The sequence below is a fragment of the Eleutherodactylus coqui genome, chromosome 1 (genome assembly GCF_035609145.1).
Source record: "Eleutherodactylus coqui strain aEleCoq1 chromosome 1, aEleCoq1.hap1, whole genome shotgun sequence".
In the NCBI taxonomy this organism is placed as follows: domain Eukaryota; kingdom Metazoa; phylum Chordata; class Amphibia; order Anura; family Eleutherodactylidae; genus Eleutherodactylus; species Eleutherodactylus coqui.
The window spans coordinates 494,047,739-494,068,978 of NC_089837.1; the positions used below are offsets into that span (position 1 = coordinate 494,047,739).

The 21,240-nt window shown below is 41.9% G+C and overlaps 1 protein-coding gene across 2 annotated transcripts in view; it reads left to right on the top strand.

The window, feature by feature from the left end:
- The window catches only part of CCDC82 (coiled-coil domain containing 82), a 30,358-nt gene extending 10,318 nt beyond the window's left edge, over positions 1-20,040 (top strand). For both annotated transcript variants that reach the window (XM_066586602.1, XM_066586609.1), the window contains exons 6-8: positions 1,276-1,446; positions 8,790-8,969; positions 16,155-20,040. In XM_066586602.1, the coding sequence (XP_066442699.1) occupies positions 1,276-1,446; positions 8,790-8,969; positions 16,155-16,232 (429 nt within the window). In that variant the 3' untranslated portion in view covers positions 16,233-20,040. The remainder of the gene's footprint in view (positions 1-1,275; positions 1,447-8,789; positions 8,970-16,154) is intronic.
- Positions 20,041-21,240: the final 1,200 nt, after the last annotated feature.

Consider the following 21,240-nt stretch of genomic DNA (forward strand, 5'->3'; position numbering starts at 1 on the left):
CTATCCATCAGCATAGCTGTCTGGCAACTTTTTTTTTGCGGGGCGAGTTATACTTTTCAGTGCTACTATATAATGTACTGAAAAACTTTTAAAAAATTCTAAGTGATACCAAATTTATATAGAGTTTTTTTTTTGCTGTACTACTTTTATTATTTTTTTTAAATATTTTCTGCCGCTATCTTCTGCCAGCCATATCTTTTTTTATTTTTCCATCGACACTTGTGCGAGGGCTCATTTTTCACGGGACATCCTGTAGTTTCCGTTTGTATCACTCTGGAGTACATACGACTTTTTATTGTTTGTTTGTTTTTTTATTTATTTATTTTTTTGAAGACTGGGTGACCCAAAAAAAAAACCCAATTGTGACGTTCTTTATTTTTTTTCTGACAACGTTCACCGTGCGGGGTAAGTAACGCATTACTTTGATAGATCAGGCGGGTGTCGGCTGTACAAAAAAAAAACACCCAGTTGTATGGAGCGGGGGGGGGGGGTGTGTGTGTGTCTATTATATACAAATAGACACACACACATTGTGTAATTAATATCTATCTGCGACTGGTGTATATGGTTATACATCTCCCTATATTTACTGTATATAATTTCATTCTTTACATACAATTAAAAAACGCATCAAAAACACATGCGGTTTTTAATTGTGTCTGCAGGCACTTAACACATGTGGTCTTTAAATACCACATGCAGGTTTTTTATGTGTTTTTCTTAATTGTGGTTCTAAAGTACAACAAAAACATGAACCACCCTAAGGCCGCTCCCACACATGTGTTCAGAAAACACAGCTTGAAATTGTGGCATTTTTACTGGAATTTCGAGCTGCGTTTTTGAACGCATGGTGCAATGTTTAACCGCTTTTTAATGCACCCTATCACTGTGATGGGTGAGGAGGTGTATTAAAAAACATGAAAATGCAAGAATAGAAATTGCGGGGTTAGGAACACCGCATTCCAGCGCAGGTTTGAGTAACCCCATTAAAATCAATAGATGTGTTGTACTTCTGTTAGAACGGCGCTCGGGACGCCGCACCGATAGCAGTAAAGAGCGGTGTGTGTGAGAGTGGCCTGCGGAGCTACAAATTTTCATGTAGTGCAGGAAATGCGTAATGTTTGGTGGGGGGTGGGGAGGGTTGAAAAAGGAGAATATTACATTTTTATATATAAAAATTTAAAAACCACAAAAACCGTATGTGATAAAGATGTAATATTTGTCATTTTCCAGCGATAAGTCCTTTGAATGTAACTACTGCGGTTATTGTTGCAGGAGAGGGTAGACAGCTATCCCAACCTTGATGTGAAGCGCGTACCAGCTGAGGAGATGTCCTGTGAAGCTTGTGACTTAAAACGGTATTGCAGCTACCTGGTGACCTTATCAGGACAAGACTACGATAACAAGACGTTAGAATGTGACGACTTCCTGGGGAATAATAAGCAGGTAACATGGCATATGTAACGAAGCAAAGGGAACTGCAAAGGCAGCTGGGTATAGTTTGGGTGTCAGTCTGCTAACCCTAAGGCTGGATTCAGACGACCGTATATCGGCTCGGTTTTCACGCCCAGCCAATATACATGTCCTCATCTGCAGGGGGGGAGGATGGAAGAGCCAGGAGCAGGAACTGAGCTCCCGCCCCCTCTCTGCCTCCTCTCCGCCCCTCTGCACTATTTGCAATGAAAGGAGGTGGGATGGGGGTAGGGCTAAGTTCCAAGAATTAGCCCCGCCCCGGCCCCGCCTCTCCCCATTTCAAATAGTGCAGAGGAGGCAGAGAGGGGGTGGGAGCTCTGTTCCTGCTCCTGGCTCTTCCATCCCCCCTTCCTGCAGTTGAGGACACCGTATATCGGCTCGGCGTGAAAACCGAGCCGATATACGGTCGTCTGAATCCAGCCTTATACATATGTGCAGATCGATCTATCTATGCGAAAGCTCTCACTGAGTGACTCGCCACTAATTCTCTAACTTCCCGATGTCGTACAAACATGAAATTTGGCCCGACCATTCTTTAGGTCCTAAATAGGAAAAGTAATGAGGTCACAACTCCATTATTTAATGCTAAGTGCAAAAATAAGTGACACCCCCCCCCCCCCCCTATGTAATGTAACTAATAACACATCTGAACCGCACAAACGTGAAATTTGGCACAACCATTGTTTAGGTTGTAAATAAGAAAAGTAAAGGGGTCGCAAATTCGATATTCTGAAAAACTGTGCATAAATCTGCAATACCAGCCACAAGCCAGGGGTGCTAAGGGCCCTTTTACGATTACCGTTCAAAAATAATCCCCTCGCTCGTTCGCACGTTGTTGCCTGTAAATAGCAAACTTTTAGTCGTCCACATTCAATGGTGCAGGGAATGTAAAGGACTGAAGAATATGCGGGCGCACTTGTGAACGATCCACCTGCCTGTATAAAGCGGCTGCACAAGCGATGACAGCCGCTCGCTGCCTCATGTGAAAGTTCATGGCTGTGAAAGGCAACAATTCTTTTTATGCCAGTATGAAAAGAACATCGAAAGCGAAGTGAACTAATTGTTCAGCATCTAATCGTTGGACGATTGTCAAAATTCGCCCAATCCAACGATTTTTTTTTAAAATGATGACCCTGTGCAACAAATTAAAAAAAATAATAATAAATGTTCACAGCAGAAATTAATTGATATGTTTCTGTAACATTAAACCCTGCTGATTCCACTGGTAACCTTGAATAGCAGCACGTCCCACCTTCAAGTTACAAACCATTTTCTTCATTTAACCCCTTTGTGACCAGCGATACTCTTTTTAATAAATTAAAAGTACATATTTCGTATCTCTGCGTCCGTAAAAGTCCGATCTATCAAAGTAATGCATTATTTCTCGTTTGTATCACTGGGGGACACTGCAAAGACCTATAGCTTCTGCCACTAGGAGGCGACACTAAGCATTAAAGTGTGAACTCCTCCCACTAGCTATACCCTCATGCTAGCTCAGTTTTTAGCTTAGTGTCGTAGGAGGCAGACGGTCTCTCCTACAGAGACTATTCTTTTTCATTTCAACTTTTTTCTGGAAGACCAGAGAATAACGGGAGGCAGGACTTCCCCTGTTAACCCGCCGAGGAGGGCGACCAGAATTGAGCTAATCTTCTGTTGTCTGCCTGGTTCTCAGACGACAAGGAGGCACATGCAGGCGCTAACCTGGATGTGACCCGCCAGCCATAGAGCCCCCCCTTTCTCATGGTCCGGCAGCCCCTCCCTTTCTAAAGGCAGGCGATGGTGGAAAGAAGCTCTGCTGGAGCCGGGAAGCCACCCTACCTCGGTCAAGAGGTAAGTATGTGGTTTTATTTAGTTGGACCGCCGCCGTGCTGACGGTAACGGGATGTTCACCGTGTGGGTGCATTGTGTGTTGTTCTGTAGCTTGTATTTTCTGGCGCCCGCAGCTTGTACTCTTGCGCCGCCTGCAGCTGCATTATACCACCCACATTTTGTGAGTGTGCCGCCCGAGCCATGGTAGCCGCCATGCAACTCAGGAGTAATGGCCACGAGTGCAGCCACACGCCTGTCTCTGCAGCAACGCCGCAGCATCGTAGGCTTGGCGGCTTGCTGCCGTGCATTCACTATTTATGCTGAGCAGTAGCTCAGTGGGAGACAAGCGGCCATATGGTGGCACTGTATGGCCACGCGGACATTTTGGTTTTGACACCATGCGATCATGTGGTTTTGTGCGCGCCTTTACCTCCAACCGCCCCCCGGTGCACTGCTTTCCCTTGCCACAGGTAGGTGGCACCGCGCAGCTGTTGAGTCGGCGCCGCGCAGCCATGTGACTGGTCTGCTCACAGCCACCGAATTTAGCTGGGCATATATCGGGAGATGCAGCACCTCTTGCTGCATGGACTGGATCTTACTGCTGTGCGACCATTGATTGGCCAGCGGACGGCTATGTCATAACTGCTGTGCTGCCGCTGTTTTTAGACATTGTGCGGCCGGCGTCTTCCTCAGCAGTGCAGTCAGGGGCACGCGTCCTGCGTACGTCGCCGCAAGGCAGTTGTAGGACACAACGTTTTTGCTGCCGGTTGGCTTGGAGTGCAGGCCCACCGGGCGTTTCTTCTTTGGTGCAACTCGCCACTGGACATCACCACCATATAACTTGTATGGCCGCCATAGCTGGTGTATATTGCAACTGTGCGGCCCATTTTTTTCGTCGGCATGCGGCGGTTGTTCATAGCTATGGTGACCTGCCGACCACTCCATACGCAGCTGTACCTCCCAACCCAGACTCCCCCTGCTTGCGGACACCTGTGGTACAGTGTGCGAACTCCTGTCAGCATTACTCTGGTTTGTGGTACCTGTGGTACCTTCCACACCGGAAAGAGTACTGTGCACAGGGATTCTGCAGACTCGATAGCCCCTCATTTCTACTTCGGTCCGGGTTGATCCCCCCCCCTATCGTCTGGCTCCCCAGTTGCCCCTCCTGCAGTTCCTGCAGCCAGCCGTACCGCAATGTCGGAGTCCAGGATGACACGCGGACGGGGCGGCCAGAGCCACATACTAAGTGCGCTCTCGCTGCAGTATGAGATTACATCCAGCAGAGGATATCTTGTCTTACGGACAACCGTGTTCAAACTGCTTGTCACTATTACTCCAGTCTTGGTACCTTCCTTACAGAAGGAGCTCATATACAGGGAATTCTCTGGACTCCTCACTCCTCGTCTGCTCCGGATTGGGTTGAGCCCTCCCTATCGGTAGTCCCCCTGTTGCCCCTCCTGCTGTTCTCTGCAGGCAGCCTAGCGCAGGATGACACGTGGATGGGGCCGGCCAGAGCCGCGTACCAAGTGCGCTCTTTCCGTACAACGAGATTACATCCAGCAGAGGATATCTCGGATTACGGGCAATGATACTCAAGCTGACGGTCATCTGTACTCTATCCTTGATGGGACCTGTGGTACATTTCTTACCGGAAAGAGTACTTTGCACAGAAATGCCCTGCATGCATCGCTATTTATGCCGGACCAGGTTGAGCCTAGCCTAACCGCTAGGTGCCCTGTTGTTGCCCCTCCTGCAGTTCCCTGCAGGCAGCCCACGCAGTGTCACAATCCAGGATGACAGGCGGACAGGAGCAGCCAGAGCCACGTACTACGTGCGCTCACTACATACGAGATTTACATCCACCCAGAATAAGTCTTGTCCCATGAACAATTTTGTTGAACTGCCTGTTGGCCTTTCTCCGGCCTTGCTGAGACCTGTGGTTCCTTCCAGATGGAAAGCGTACTATTCACAGGAATTCTGCGAACACATCGCGCCTCATCTTCACGCTGCAGCGGGTCGGCTCGCGCACCGGACCTTACCCAACGGCAAGCGGCCTTAGTGCGATTTCCGATTACAGGCTGGAGCCGACCACGACCGCATACTATGTGCGCTCTCGCCACAGTCCAGTCCTGTTTACGTATAGAGTGATTCAGGGTCCCAACTCCGACAGCGAGCTGGGGGGCTATAGATAGATCTATGGAGCGCCCTTCTGGTCAGCTCTATGACATGGTGATCCACTGTGAGTCCGCTCCCTCTCGGGTGGACTTCTAGTTCTATCAGCCATGTCCGTTCGGACGTAGGTAGCTCAAGTCGCCTAGACTACAGGCAGGATACTGGTTGAGACGCAGTCCCCCGCTGACCCTGATTATAACCCTCTACACATGCCACTTTGGTAGCACAAACCATATCTACTAGAGATGAGCGAGCATACTCGCTAAGGGCAATTACTCGATCGAGCATTGCCCTTAGCGAGTACCTGCCCGCTCGGAAGAAAAAGTTCGGCTGCCGGCGGCGTGCGGGGGAGAGTCCGTAAAAGTCCGATCTATCAAAAGTAGCACATTATTTACCCCGGACGGTGAACGTCGTCCGAAAAAAAAAAAAGACAGAAATGCACTTTTTCAGTCACCCTGTCTTCCCAGAAAAAACGCAATAGAAAGCGATCAAAAAGTCATAGTATTCCGAATTAGTACTAACAGAAAATACGGGACGTCCAGCAAAGTTTTTCAGTACATTATATGGTACATTAAATAGCACCATTGAAAAATACAACTCGCCCCGCAAAAAACAAGCCCTCATACAGCGGCGTTGATGGATAAATAAAGGAGCTACGATTTTAAAGGGGGGGAGGAAAAAACGAAAATGGGGGAAAAAAAGGGCCGCGTCATTAAGGAGTTAATCATGCAGCATAAATGACACAATACATTTTTTCTGCGGGTCGGTACAGTTACAACTATACCAAAATTCTTATATAAGGCTATGATTAATTCTTTTATTATTAGGATTAATTCTTTTTTTTAGGTTTTTCCACTTTTCTGCAATAAAAACCCTTTTTTGGAAATCTTTTTTTTTTTTCTAAATCGCTGCATACACAGTCCTTTAACTTTTTTCTTTTTCTATGTAAGGAGCTCTGTGAGGGCTTATTTTTTGCAAGATGATCTGTAGTCTATATTGGTACCATTTTGCAGAATATACGGCTTTTTTAATCACTTTTATTGCATTTTTTGGGAGGCAAAATGCTAAAAATTAGCGGGTTTTTTACGCTTTTTGCTGTACAGAATAAAAAGCATGTTCAACTTGTACACGTCGTTATGGACGCGTCGATACCAAATATGTGCGATTTCAATTTTTTTTTACGCTAATATGAGAAAAAGCACAAAAAAGGGGGTTTTTTTAGATTTTTTTTTTTTTTTTTTTTTTTTTACATTCTTTTAGTACATTTTTTTTTTACACTATTTGTGTCCCTCTGGGGGACTTACAGCACAGCAATGATGATCGCTGTGATAAGGCATGGCAGGACTTCTGTCCTGCCATGTCTTATCGCTTATACAACGATCCCAGGCACTGGCAACACAGGACGCAGGTATCTGGCATCCTGTTGCCATGGCAACAGGCTGGGCTTTCTACGATTATATCGCGAGAGCCCACCAACTTCACAGAGGGAGTGCACTCCCTCTGTGAACCCTTCCCATACCGCGATCTACATAGATTGCGGCAGGGAAGGGGCTAACAGCGGGGGGCCGGCAATGACTGACAGCCGGTTCCCACTGCGGGATAGCGCGAGATCTCTTATGATCTCGTGCTATACCTATGACGTAAGAGTACGTCATTTTGTGGGAAGTACCACCCTGCCATGACGTACTCTTATGTCATGGGTAGGGAAGGGGTTAAAGACAATAAATCGTTTACATAGAATGTTTGGGAACATATGTGAACAGCTAGGAACATGTCAGTTTGACCCGCTGGCCAGTCTAAATGCCATATAGCTATCTTCTGGAGCAAAATCCTTAGTGAGTCACTCAAGTCTTATTAACCCCTTGAGTGGCGGGTTTCCTACCACCCTGTCGTGCCCACCAGGGCAGGTTTTTTAAAATGGTCTAATCATTGAATTTCAACTAATTTTGCAGTTGCGTCTCAAGAGCCATAACTTTTTCATTTTTCCATTGACATGGCCATGTGAGGGCTTGTTTTTTGCGGGACAAGTTGTGATTTTTTTAAACGGGGGAGGAAAAAAAGAAATGGGGAAAAAAGAAAAAAAGGGGCCATGTCATTAAGGGGTTAAATAATGTATTAACTTCCTTCTCTGGGTCATTACGACGCATGGATACCACATGTGTGATTGTATTTTTGATTTTTTACAAAGTAAAGGGAGACAAGTGTTTTTATGTTTTTTATAATTTTTTCCCTTTTTAAAAAAAAAATTTTTTTTTGTCCCTTTAGGGGACTTCCACAGGGACCCATCAGGACCCCCTGATCACATTCCGGGGGTCTGATGGTGACAGCCCTTTACATGCTGCAGTCACATAGACTGCAGCATGTAAAGGGTTAACACAGCAGAGATCGGAGGTTTTCTCTGATCTCTGCTGTAAGAGCAGGTACCTAGCTGTCCTCTCACAGCCAAGCACCAAGCTCTCCCTGCCACAGAGACCATCGGCTTGCTTCTGACAAGCCGATGGTCTCTATGGCAACCTGTAAACAAAGCAGGAGATTGCCGGCAGATCGGCAATATCTTCTGCTGGTTTTTCAAAGCCCTTGCTTTTTTCTCTGTGGGACAGTGCAGGCAGAGCACACTGTCACAGCTTGTGGCATTGTGCTCTGCAGCTCCCATAGTGATACATAGCCCGGAAATCTTCCAGGCTATGTCGCTATGAGCAGTGGAGCTCGTCCCAGAAAATTTCCGGGCGTGCCACTCAAGGGGTTAAGTAACTATTTAATGTCCATAAATCCTGGAGAAAGAAGACAAATGAATATAATAAAAAAAGGCATAAAAGATGGCTAAAGGAAGGAAAATGGCTACGCATCCTATCCATTTCACCAACACTATCACACTAAGTTGCCATTTTACTGCATGCAACTACAGTTCTATGTAGTGAGCGAAAACTTCAATATGAGAGATAAGGCCTCATTTATAAAACCTGTCTAATGGCCCATTTACACGCAAAAACAATCTTTCAAACGATTGAAAGATTGACAGTCTTAGCGATTGTTTTGCATAAAGTGTTAATGGACACTAATGTCCATTAACACTTTATTAGCTTCATTTGCATGTAAAAGGGCCTCCGGGAGCTGTTTGCAGCACAGCAAGTGGTCTGAGCTCTACACACAGCTACATTGTTCTCATATTTTATCCCGTTGATTGAGTGGTTGATTGAAATGTGGGTGGCCTGACCACAGCCCCGTGTACAGTACTTTACCACAGTAGATGGCTACAAGATGGAAGTCAACTGTTTTTCATCACAAGTTATTTTTTATTGCATTTGTAAATGTGATTTTTTTCCTTCTCCCTGTAGAGGTTGGTGATTGGCGGTGTCTGTGCCCGACGCACTGAAGCTTATCACCTGCTTAGACATTACAAGTATTTCATGTACCAGCGCTGCATACCCTTTATTAATGAAAATAAGGAAGAGTCTGCAAATGAAACCGTGGAATCCGCTTTGTTGGAGATGGAAGAGAAGGGCTTTCTGGGACAGGTAAGTGGCTTCAATTGGAGATAAACATATTCCTGCATTGTGTAGTATGGTACGTACAGGCGTGCTAATCGTGGTAGGGGTGAGTCAGGTTATGCAGAGTTAAGGAAACCCGTCCTCAGGTCCCCCATGCGTTAAAATAATAAATCGAGTTTAAAAAACGAAAAATATCCCGCGCCTTTGAAGAAACCAATCTTTTTTTTATTTAAAACAACGCGTTTCAACACATAATTGTGTCTTTATCAAGTTTATACATACAACATGGTGTGTGCTGCCTTATATAATGAGGGATAACATGGGTCTGAGGCTCACTTTCCAATTAACTAGGGGCGTGATTTTTCAATTAAGGTGATTTATTTGTCACCTGTCTGACCACGGAGCTCTCAATGGAATGATATGCATTCCATGGTTTTTTTCTCCTTTGAACTTTATTGTTACAGTTTGTTTCTTTTCATACATCAGGTTTAATTCTAAAACTGTCTCATTGAGACTGTTATATAGGGTTATTATCTGTTTATTCTGCCTGTAATTTTTATTTTTTGACATATGTTTTTGTTTAGTTTTTTAAAAAAATTTTATTTGTTTAAAAATGATATTTGTTTAAAAATGAAGGCTTTTATCTTAAAATTTCTCTAATACTTCGTTTAGACCTTCTGGCATTAGGGTATTTAGGCGATAAATCCAATACATTTCTTTTCTTCGTAGTCTCATTATAGAATTTTGTTTTATCGTTTCTAAAGGTATTAGTCTTAATTTTGCACTATTTTTATTGTGTTTTTCTTTGAAATGTTTTGATATGCTATGTTTTTCATATCCCCTTTTAATATTATACCGGTGTTGGTTGATCCTAATATTTAAGCTGTTACTTGTTCTCCCGATATATCGCAAGCCGCAAGGGCATTCTAATAGGTAAATGATGTTTTTACTTTTACATGTCATTTTTTCTTTTATTTTTATTTTTTCTTCGCCTTTTTGTATAAAGTTTTGTTTGTGACACATATGTGTGCAACATTTGCACTTCATATTGTTACATTTGAAACCTCCTGTTTTTATTTTATTTTCTTCTTTGAAAAAATAGTTCTTTTCTTTTTTATTGTTTAGGGGATTTGATGGGGCTAAACTATTACCGATCGTTTTATTTTTTCTGAAGATGATTCTAGGATTTTTTTCTAATGTTTTTCCTAAATAAGGGTCATTTTTTAGAAAAGACCAGTTTTTTTGTATGATATTTTTAATTTTGTTATGGTCTGTGCTAAATTTCGTGATAAATACATTGTTACTATAGGTGTTTTGTTTTTTGTCTATTTTTTCTATTGGTTTCTCACTTTTTATGGTTTTTTGATATGCGTCTTTTAATAACTGTTTTGGATAATTTTTGTTTTCAAATCGGTGAATTATGTTTTTTGCTTGGTCTTCAAAGATGTTTTTTTCACTACAATTTCTGTGTATTCGTCGTAATTGGCTGTATGGTATGTTATTTTTCCATTTTTTGTGGTGACAGCTGTTGTATTGAAGATAGCTATTTTTATTTACTTTTTTAAAATGAGTTTTTGTATTAATGATATTATCTTTGATGTATAAAACTAAATCTAGAAAAATGATTTCTTTCTTATCAATTGTGGACGTGAATTTTAGGTTTTTTTCGTTTTTATTGATATTTATTATGAAATTTTCTAGTTCTAGTTTTGAACCTTTCCATATTAATAATATGTCGTCTATGTAGCGACCATGATAAATTATATTTTTGTTTTTGAATTTTTCGACCTCAAATTGTCCCATGTATAAGTTAGCGAAAGTCGGAGCAAATTTGCTCCCCATCGCCGTTCCGGTTATCTGAAAATAAAAATTTTTTAAAAAAGAAAAATAATTATTTTTTAATGCAAAAGTAATAAATTTTAATATGTACTTTTTTTGAAATTGTGGCATGAGTGGGTCATTGTCAATGAACCACGCGATTGCTTCTACCCCTAGTTCATGTGGTATACTGGTGTATAAAGATTCAACATCCAGGGTACACCACATGTATTCTTCTTTCCATTCTATTTTTTGTATGATGTCTAATATTTGGCTAGAGTCTTTTATGTATGTTGGAAGACTTATGACATATTTCTGTAAGATGTTATCTATATATTCCGCTAAACGGCTTGTGACTGAGTTTATTCCTGATATTATTGGTCTACTAGGGGGATTTTGTGTATTTTTATGAATTTTTGGTATATGGTACAGAAATGGGATTTCTGGTTCTATGCTTGTTATGTATTTTGCTTCCATTTTACTAATTGCGTTTTTTGCTTCTGCTTCCATAACCATTGTTTTTAATTCTTTATGAATAGTTGATGTAGGGTCATTGATTACTTTTTTATAGTTATTTTCATCATTAACTAGTTCATTCCCTATTTGTATGTATCTGTCTGTGTCCATTATAACAATTCCCCCCCCTTTATCGGCTCTTTTTATTACTAATTCTTTGTTTTCTGTTAGTTTTTTAAGGACCTCTCTTTCTTTTTTTGATAAATTATCTTTGTACCATTTGTTATTTTTATGTAAGTTTTTAAATTCTCTTGCTACATTATTAAAGAATGATTCTATGTTTGATCCTTTAGCTTCTAATGGGAAAAAATTGCTTTTATTTTTGAGCTCCGTGGTTATGGGCATATCTATGTGAAACTCCGTTTCATTATTTGTGGGGATTAATTTTTCATTCATTAAAAAATATCTACTTCTTGTCAGTTTTTTTATATATTCATTTAGATCAATAAACAAATCAAATTGTGATGAACGAACAGATGGGCTAAACGATAGTCCTTTGTTTAATAATTGTACCTCCCCCCTTGTCAGTTTTTTCTTTGAAATATTAAAAATCCCTTTTTCTGTTGCTTCTGTGTTGTTAATTTCTTCATTCAAATTTTCGCATGGGATTTTTTCTTTATTGTTGGTGTTGTTCTTTTTTCCACCTCTTTTGCCTCTTTTTCTTCTAGTTTTTTCTTTTTTATTTGCAATTTTGGTGACGGAGTTTGAAAGTAATGTTGAATTTTTGATCTGGTGATTGGTGGAGTAAATGTTGTTTTGTTTATCGTTTTTTTCTTTATTGGAATCGTGTTTGCTGGTGGTTCTTTTGGGGAAAAAATTTTTGGGCGTGCCCCTAAAAAATGTTCTGTTTTCTTATAATCAATTTTTATTTCAGATTTAGATGAATGTTCTTGATTTTTTCTTTTATTTTCCTCTTTTTCCTTTTCTTTTTCCTTTTCATCGTCATTGGTAGTTGTGGGTCTTATTCCTTCCACTTCTTCTAGTTGTTTATTTATTTTATCAAAATCTGGTGGTGAATTTATAATTGGGAGGTTTTTAAAAAAATTTTCTATTTGTTCTCCGTCTGTGTTAGGTTGTATTAGTGGTGGTAATTGTGACGGAACTATGTAGTTTTCTGTGTTATTTGTATTACTAATATCTATCTGTTTTTTACTATTATCCATCTTTTTCTTCTCTGTATCATTGTCCATTTTTTGTATTGCAATGTTCCTTCTGAAAGTAATTCCTTTTCCATTCCAATAATCCTCCATATTATTACTCATTTTTTCTCTATTTTTTTCTATATGATGATTTTTATTTTTATTAGTTTTTTTATTATCAATCTTGTTTGATTTTATTTTATTGCCATTTGTTGTTTCTATATTGATTGATCCTTCGGTTATTTCTTTATCAATTGATTCTGTATTATCTTCTTTTTGTGTTTCTTCCCTTGCAATCTGTGTTTTTCGTTTATATTGGTGTGGAAAGTAAATATTTTGTTTAAAATCAGTATAATCTCTTTTTAATTTTGTCATTTTTCTAAATATTATGGGAATTTCTATATAATTTGTATCTATTATTTTTTCTTCTTTATTGTTTTCTAGTGTATTATCTATGTTTAAAATGTTATATAAATTTTGTAATATCAGAATTCTTCTTTTGTCCTTTAATTTATCAAGCATTACGGCTGTGAACGTTTGTAGCATAGATTGCCATTCACCAGTAAATGTTTCATCTTGGGGAAATGCTGATCTGTGTGGTATTCTTAATCCTCTAGGGGTTAAATTGTTAGTGGCATAAATTTTTAACAATATCCAGTCGATGGTGTGTCTCCATAGGTCATTAAGTAGACGTTTTGGATTTTTCTTCAGTGTTTCTGCATCTAGCGATGCATCAAATTTGTTATTTTCCGGCCAAATATCTTTTAGTGATCCCGATATTTCCAAGAGCTTGAGATCCTTAAAGATATTTATTTGTTTCTTTATCGCACTGCAGATACGATCTGGAATGCTTTCCCATTCCTTTTTGAGAATCTGTAATTGTGCTGGAGTCGGCATTTCTTTAAAATGAATTAAACCGGTGCTTCCAATTGATGTAAGACCGTAAAAGAAATAGAAAATGTGCTTTAGAATGCGCCTCACTAGCAATTTCAGGTACTTTTGTAGTTTAAAAAAAGAAAAATAGAGAAAGAGTGGACTTACCCGGTGCTAGAAGGGTTAATCCGATGGCGAGGAAATAACCCCTCTGCACCTGTTGTCCACGTTTGCCTTCAGCAGGTTTCTTGCTTCTCCGTCTGTTCTTTTGGAGCGGCGTCCAGGGAAATCCTTTCACCGTGTTTTCAATCACGGTCTGGTTTCACCCTTCTAGCACCGGGTAAGTCCACTCTTTCTCTATTTTTCTTTTTTTAAACTACAAAAGTACCTGAAATTGCTAGTGAGGCGCATTCTAAAGCACATTTTCTAAAATAATAAATCGGCCGTTCTCCCCGCTCGTCCCCCGCCACGAGCTCAGTCTCCACTGTCTTTGTTTACTGGCTGCTGAGACCTCCCAAAAACCTGCTGCAGCAGCCAATGGCTGCGCTCAGCCACAATAACGGTCATTGGCTTCTGATTTGTTATTTTAAGGCATGCGGGACCCTGTGATAGGAGTGTCTTTAATTCGATCAACCCTTTTAAATATCTTCTACATTACTTCTCTTCACAATACTTTAGGGGAGTTTATTAAGGCTCTGACAGCTTTAGTGTGATCCCTGCAGGCGCAGTGTATGAAGAGGTGCATGCCTCTTTATACATTCAAGAGGCACTAATGTTTCATGCAACCTATGGTTATGTATGTATCTTATCAATCTTGTAATATACTTTCATTAAACATTTTGTTTTATCACTAAATAAAGTTTAAACTGGCTGCCATTAGGGGTCTCCTCTGCAATCCACTGCCTGTTGTCAACTGTTGAGCTTCTGTAGTTACTAGAATATGGGTGAGGGTCTGCCTTTACAGGCTGCTCCCATGCAGTCACAGGCTGACAGATCTGTTTACACAGTGTCCACAATCTACGCCTTTCCTGCTGTTACAGTGTGTGCGTGTCACTCAACTTGGTTCCACTCCATAGCAGTCCAGTTTTGTTCTTCTTGACACCACTGCAAACAAAGGCACCTATGGTCGAGTGTTAAAGGCCGTACACGTAACTGATGCCGTGAGACCAAATATCTTTCAGCCGGAAACGGTTCTGGCAGACACAGGGACCTACCATGGCAGAATACTGTCTTCCCTGCCGTTAAACCTCCTGTTTGGTGCTTATCAGGCACCATCCTGATATTAGTTTCACATTCACATCAATCCCATGATCCAAAGCCACTAGCTGATGCTGTGCTGATACCATTTCTGCCTGCTGGGTGGACAGTGTAACTATCATTAACCTCTACATTCACCTACATAAGCTACAGAGCATAAGTATGTATACAGGAGGCAGAACTATCGCCATTTTCATTATAACTCATAGTAGCCTCCAATCATCAGCTGTAATGAACATAAAAGTTAGAAGTTCCCAGGGGGGTCACCATGAGATCACATGACCCATCTAAAAAGGATGATTTAACAAGGTAACACTAGCTGGTTTACATATATTAGGGGCCTGGTTGCATAATGAATCTAAAAATGTCAGCGGCGTGCTTCTTTATTTTTCACTCTTTTTGACCTAACCAGTTAGAAATGGTCGGGTTAGCCGGACTGAGCTTTGAACAAGGGAGATTTATCCTAAAGTGCTACTGGAAGTTTGAAACCACAGTTAAAGTGCAAAGATAGTTTTGAACAGAGTTACAAACAAACCCAATTACACGACTTGCCGGGAATTTACACAACCGTATAATCCTTCTGTCTAAAACAAAACAAGGGGGGTTGGTATGGTGTTAGCCGGTAGAGCAAAGCTTGTTCTTGGTAAGAGAAACCAAGTCATCTTGTAGATATGATAGCTTTAATGGCTAATAAAAATACATGATGTTACAGCAAGCTTTCAGGTCTTCTATCGACCCTTCATCAGACTGAGTGAAGGGTTGTTGATGGAAGACCTGAAAGCTTGCATTAACATCATGTATTTTTGTTAGCCATTAAAAGCTATCATATCTACAAGATTACTTGGTTTCTCCTGCTGGGAACAATCACACAATACTTCTGTCTGTAATTACGCAGCATATTAACAGGTCGAAATATACTTTCGCCTTACGCTTTTCTGCCTATCAGCAGTTTTTTTACTCTCGTAGATGTGCAGTGTATTTACGTACGTAAAAAGATAGCACCAAATTGCATTGATTTTGTGCGTATACACAGCTTTCTTGCATATTTTGTATGCATTTATGCGCGTCCATTGATTTCAATGGGCTTCTACGGTGAATAATACACAGCAAGATAGGACATGCCACATATATTATCACACGATCCCACATGGCATGAAAGAATGCGGTCAATCATGATACGCTACAAAGTGTAGGACAGGAACTTAACCGCCGGCTCCTTGTGGGTCGGTGACAAAGGGGCTCACACTGATCACCTCTGAGGGGGAAACTTGTAACATTGATATCAAATCTCTGTACCTGAGGGTCATTAAATGTGAGTTATGGGATTTCACATCGGTAAGACCCTTTGTAATAAACCTGTATATATTCACACACATAATAATAATTAAAAAAAATATATATATACACTTTTTGTTTTATTTTTTGCAGTCATATTAAACAGTTTTTTGAGCTTTGAAACCCTTTTTTAAACAATAAAATATCCCTAACACAAAGCCGTGTTTTTCAGATATATAAATATAATTTTTTTTTTTTTTTTTACAGTTACTCAATTTTTCATCTGCGATCTTTACAATTTCTGCTCATCGGATTTCTTTGTATTTTCTTCTAGGAAGTTTTGTTTCTTGAAGGTTACTTGCATGAAGCCGATTACTTCCAGGAGGAAAAGATGGACTCGCTATTAAGTTAAATGATAAATCTTGAGAATCCTGTAAATGCGACCGCCTCCAGCTGCTACTGACAGAGAACACTAATGGACGCGCGTTGTATAGGCCAGCGTATGTTTGAATCAGTCATAACTTATGCTTCAGGAATCGCGGTGCTTCCTTCCCAATCGGCACCGTTACAGTTGAAGACGTCTTACTGCTCGCTTGTTGTGGAAGTATTAGCCCACGGATGTATATTTATAGGGTCCAAGGGTCTAGGGTTGGACCAGGGTCCAAGGTTTGAAAAAAAGGGTATTTTTTTTTGCCCCAGAAAGTATTCCACTCTCATCCCTGGGGGCGCACGATAATGTATTGTATCCCTATTGAAGTGAATGGGTCTGTGTTGTAATGCAAGACACAGCCTACGGATCACAGTGGCGGTATTTTTGAGAAAAGCGAAAAAAAACATGGATCCATTTGTAGAATTCGGGTAACTCTTTAGGTTTTAAGGTTTAGTAATTCTTTTAATCTGTAATATTGTTCTTAAGGTACTTTTAAATATCACTGAGGATCCTACTTTTATTAAGGGCTAATGCCCACGGCCGGATTTACGCCGTGGCAGAATAACGCAGCTGTTGGGTTCTATTGAACCTAATGGCTCAGTCCTTACATGCGGGATTCTGCTGCGGATTTATGCTGCAGAAAAAAAATCACAGCATGTTGTATTTTACTGCAGAAAGCATTAATGGAGACCGCGGAAAAACGTGGTAAAAAGCGCGTCTTTCCTCAATCGCAAGCAGGGGTTATCCCTGCGGGGTTCCCGTGGCGTAAAACTGCGGGCATATTCCATTCTGTCCGTGGGCAGAAGGCCTGTAAGGAAAAAAGGAGGGCAAAAAGGAGCAACAGCCTAAATGAACCCCAAACCATAAACAAAAAACAAACAAAATAAGCAAAAACGCAGAAGACAATGGAGAATTATTTCTAGAGGAACTGATAAATCATCGACAAATAAATCGGAACCACCCAGTAGTTGGTTCCAGGAAGGTCCAATGTCCGGGCGGATTTGATTGGTGGAATGCATTGTGAATTTGAATGTTAGAATCAATTAGAGAGGTGGGGGATGCAGATTTTTTTTCCGCGCAGATGTACCATTACATCCGCAATCTCCTGCAAATTGTTTCCGCAGGTCTCACACTAAGGAAATCCGCATGTGGATATGAGACCTATGAAGATGTCAAAAATAACACTGGGGAACACGATTTGTGGTGACTGAGATGTTAGAACTATTTTGGAGTCATAGATTCTGATAATGACATTAGTTTTTCTCCATCAGGTCTGCTTATCAAGACACAGAAATGTACACATATTGTATTGTACATGTAAGCTGAAGGTACAAAGATAAAACCCATGAAGCCGAGAACACGAATATAACGAGAGTTTCTTCACTGAGATGTCGTTGAAACTGCATTTTCGTAGGAATATCTCAAATACTAGAGCCCCCCCCCCTCCCAGAATGAAATGAATGGGATTTTCGGAATCAGCAGTAGAAGTACACCCGACCCCCTTAGATGCGCCAAGTCTGCTTTGCTCCAATCCTTTTTATATGAAATTAACACTTGCCATTGCCTAAGCTTCCGTTCTGCCATTAGTGCTTGTTCTCTTGTTTCCATCTGTACACGCTCGGTCAGTGTCTTACAGGTAGGATAGACCATTCCCAATACAGCAGCTTGGATCTGGTAAGTAATCGATCACTATGTCTAAAAGTTCCACGAAAAGTTCATTAAGAAATTACTCACGGTATGTAAGCAGGAAACGGTTCAACGCTTCTGCAGCGCCACCTATTGGAATATAGCTTCCCTATAAGTCAATGTCTGACCTTCTAACAGGACTGGGAATATAAGCCAAAACCAAAGCCTTCTTCAGTAGGAAAAGATAAACCATGTGCTTACAGGCTGCTTGGAAGTCTTTGCCCCCCATCGGTGTGCAGTAGGCTTCTGACTGGCTGGGTGAGAGCCCTGTGATGTCGGTCAGGAGGGGTACAGCTTCTCCTTAGACTGACAGGTAGGTGTGAGGAGACTTGAGGTATTTTCACACATACCGGAATATTCCGCCATGTGTAAAAATCCACACCAAAATCTGCATGTCCAAGGCTCTCTGACACGGGTGTATCTCAGTCCCAATCATTGTCCTAAAGACCTGTATAAAAGGTCGGACATTGATTTGCAGGAATGCTGCCATCCAATAGGTGGCGCTGCAGAGGTATTGTTCCATTTTCCTTATTTGCATATTTCCCAGAGGAGCTTACATGGCCTTATAAGTCTCCTCACACACCTTAAGGAGAGATGATGCCCCTCCCGTCCCGTGCGGGGAGCATGCAGCAGGACGCAATGTATTGCATACTGCTGCGTGCCAACAAATCCCTATACACTATCTTGGCTTACATGCGTTCATAACACACGCTAAGACAGTGCGTGTCACGCTGTTCTTTTTTTTTTTGTGCGCGAGGCACTGTTAAAAGTAATGTAACGTTAGTTACTGCGCAAAACCTCCGCATGTGGTATGCGGTAAAGAAGGCTCCTGTGAGAGAGCGATAACAAGAGGATTTTGATGCCGATTTGAAAATGTCTTAATTCTTCCAGCAATTCTGTGTCACGATTTGCATTTAAAGATTTTGGTGCCTATTTTTGACAGCGGAGTATTCCTCAGTATTGGCTGAATATTAAGTGTTTAGTAATAGTAAGTGAGAAAGTGCCCTTATAAGGCCACACGGTGGGGGAATTTGGTCCAATTCCTCTGCAGCGCCACCTATTGGAAAGTAGATACCCTATGAGTCAGTGTCTGACCTTTTCCCATTTAGAAGCCAATTTTCCCAGAGGAGCGTTGCACGGCCTTGTAAGTCTCCTTGCTCCTACTTGGCAGTCTCCACAAGAAGAAACTGGACCCCTCCCCATGCAATTACTCTGACTTTGTGTGGTTTTCACTAAGGATGAGCGAGTATACTTGCTAAGGCACTACTCGTCCGAGTAATGTGCCTTAGCCGAGTATCTCTCTGCTCGTCCTTAAAGATTCGGGGGCCGCCGTGGGGCGGGGAAGAACGGAGGGGAGATCTCTCTCTCCCGCCCGCTCTCCCCTGCTCCCCGCCGCGACTCACCTGTCAGCCGCAGCAGCACCCGAATCTTTATGGACGAGCGGGGAGATACTCGTCTAAGGCACATTACTCGAACGAGTAGTGCCTTAGCGAGTATACTCGCTCATCCTTAGTTTTCACATATGCTGATATCTAATGACCCTGCAGGCTCCCATGCAGACCGGTCCTGCACAGTCATCTCACATTGTCACTAGTTTATCACTGATCGGCAGATGATTCCAGAGGTTTTCAACCCTTTTCAATCCATGGATTATTCTTAGGATAGAACATTAATGTATGGTGGGTGGGGGTCCGACCTCTGATCACCACCGATCAGTGATCAGTCCATTCACAAGAAGCAGCCACACTCCTATAGATGCCTGGATAAACAATAAAAGGGGCCATGGTGCTCCAGTTGGCACCCCAGTGGTTCAGTGCTTCTCATTGGTGGGCTTCTCCGGGATTGTAAGGTGTTCTCCACAGGAGCGGGGAGATTCCGTATGGTCATTAACAAGATTAGCCAAGAGCTGAAAATGGCATGAGCATTGCATCCGATGTTCTGCATGTGCCAAGTTAAAATGGGGGGGGGACATGTCGGTTTTTTTGTACATAACGCTAGAAATGCCTTTATCTTGTTTTATGCATAAATCTTGTTTTTTTATTAAGATTTTAATACATATTTCTATAAACAAAGATTAATACATAATAAAGAAAATACAAGTGCATTACTATTGTGTCCAAGGTGCTTTATCCCAGGTAAGGCCTATGAACCGTATACTGCACATACGGACTGAACCTAGAAAGAAAGTCTCCTGCCTGCGGGAGCCAGCAGTGAGATCCGACCCTACCGCGGCCAGGGACACTTTTTTTTACCTGTCCGGGTCTTTTGCATTCACAGGCGGCTCTTATTCCTTCTGTACTACAGATGCGTGTAGGTGCGCCGGCCGGGCCGCCATGTGCATGCGCAGTACTTTTTTTTTTTTTTTCTTTTTTTTAACTTCTGCTTTCCTGCAGTATCCCTGGTCCATCCGCAACTGAATTGTGGACGGGCCGCGGGTCGGATGGCTTTCATTGACTTCAATGGAAGCCGTCCTTGCGGGCTCTGCAGCAAAATGGAGAATGCTGCAATTTGTTTTCCAGACCAGAAGGTCCACAAAACAAATCTGCATGCTTTCATTAAGCAGCGGACACCCATGCATCCCTATGGGCGCCTTGAATTGCACATCGTCGCGTGGATTCCGCAATTCAAACCTGCCGGTGGACATTGTGCTACAGGCATCAGTCCATCACACTTACAGATCTCCTACTGAGGCTCCATCTACAGGGTTTATATACAGTGATATCTAGAAGCTGCAGAAGACAAGGAGTGCAAAATTTTAAATTGGACTCCATTGCAAAAATGATCGTCAGCCCAAAATATATGCATTTATGTGAAAATAAAAACATTTGCCCCCCCAGAGGTGCCCATAGCCTCTAATGCTTCCCTAATCCTCGTAAGCTATGTTATGGGGCTTAAAGGTCAGGGAATTGTGAGTCCGGGGAACACTGTTTTATACTCAGCGGGTGCTTCTTTCCAGCACTGTATCCCGTCGTGCCAACAGCGTGACTCTTCTCAGCCCGCCCTATACACTCACTCTCCCATACATCTCTATGGGAGAGCATGCACACAGAGCGGGCTGAGAAGGGTCATGCTGCTGGTGCACAAGGACTTGGGGGGGGGGGGGGGGGGGGACGGACAGTGCTGGAATGAGGCGCCCGGTGAGTATAAAACGGTACTCCCTGACCTGACCTTTTAAGCCCCATAACATAGTTTATAGGAGGGGGTGCTGATACGTCCTTGGTTATTCTACATAGTCCCCCAGGAGATCAATGCTCTTCTGACTGCAATGTTGCAACTTCTTTAACCCATCCAGAAAATATCCTTT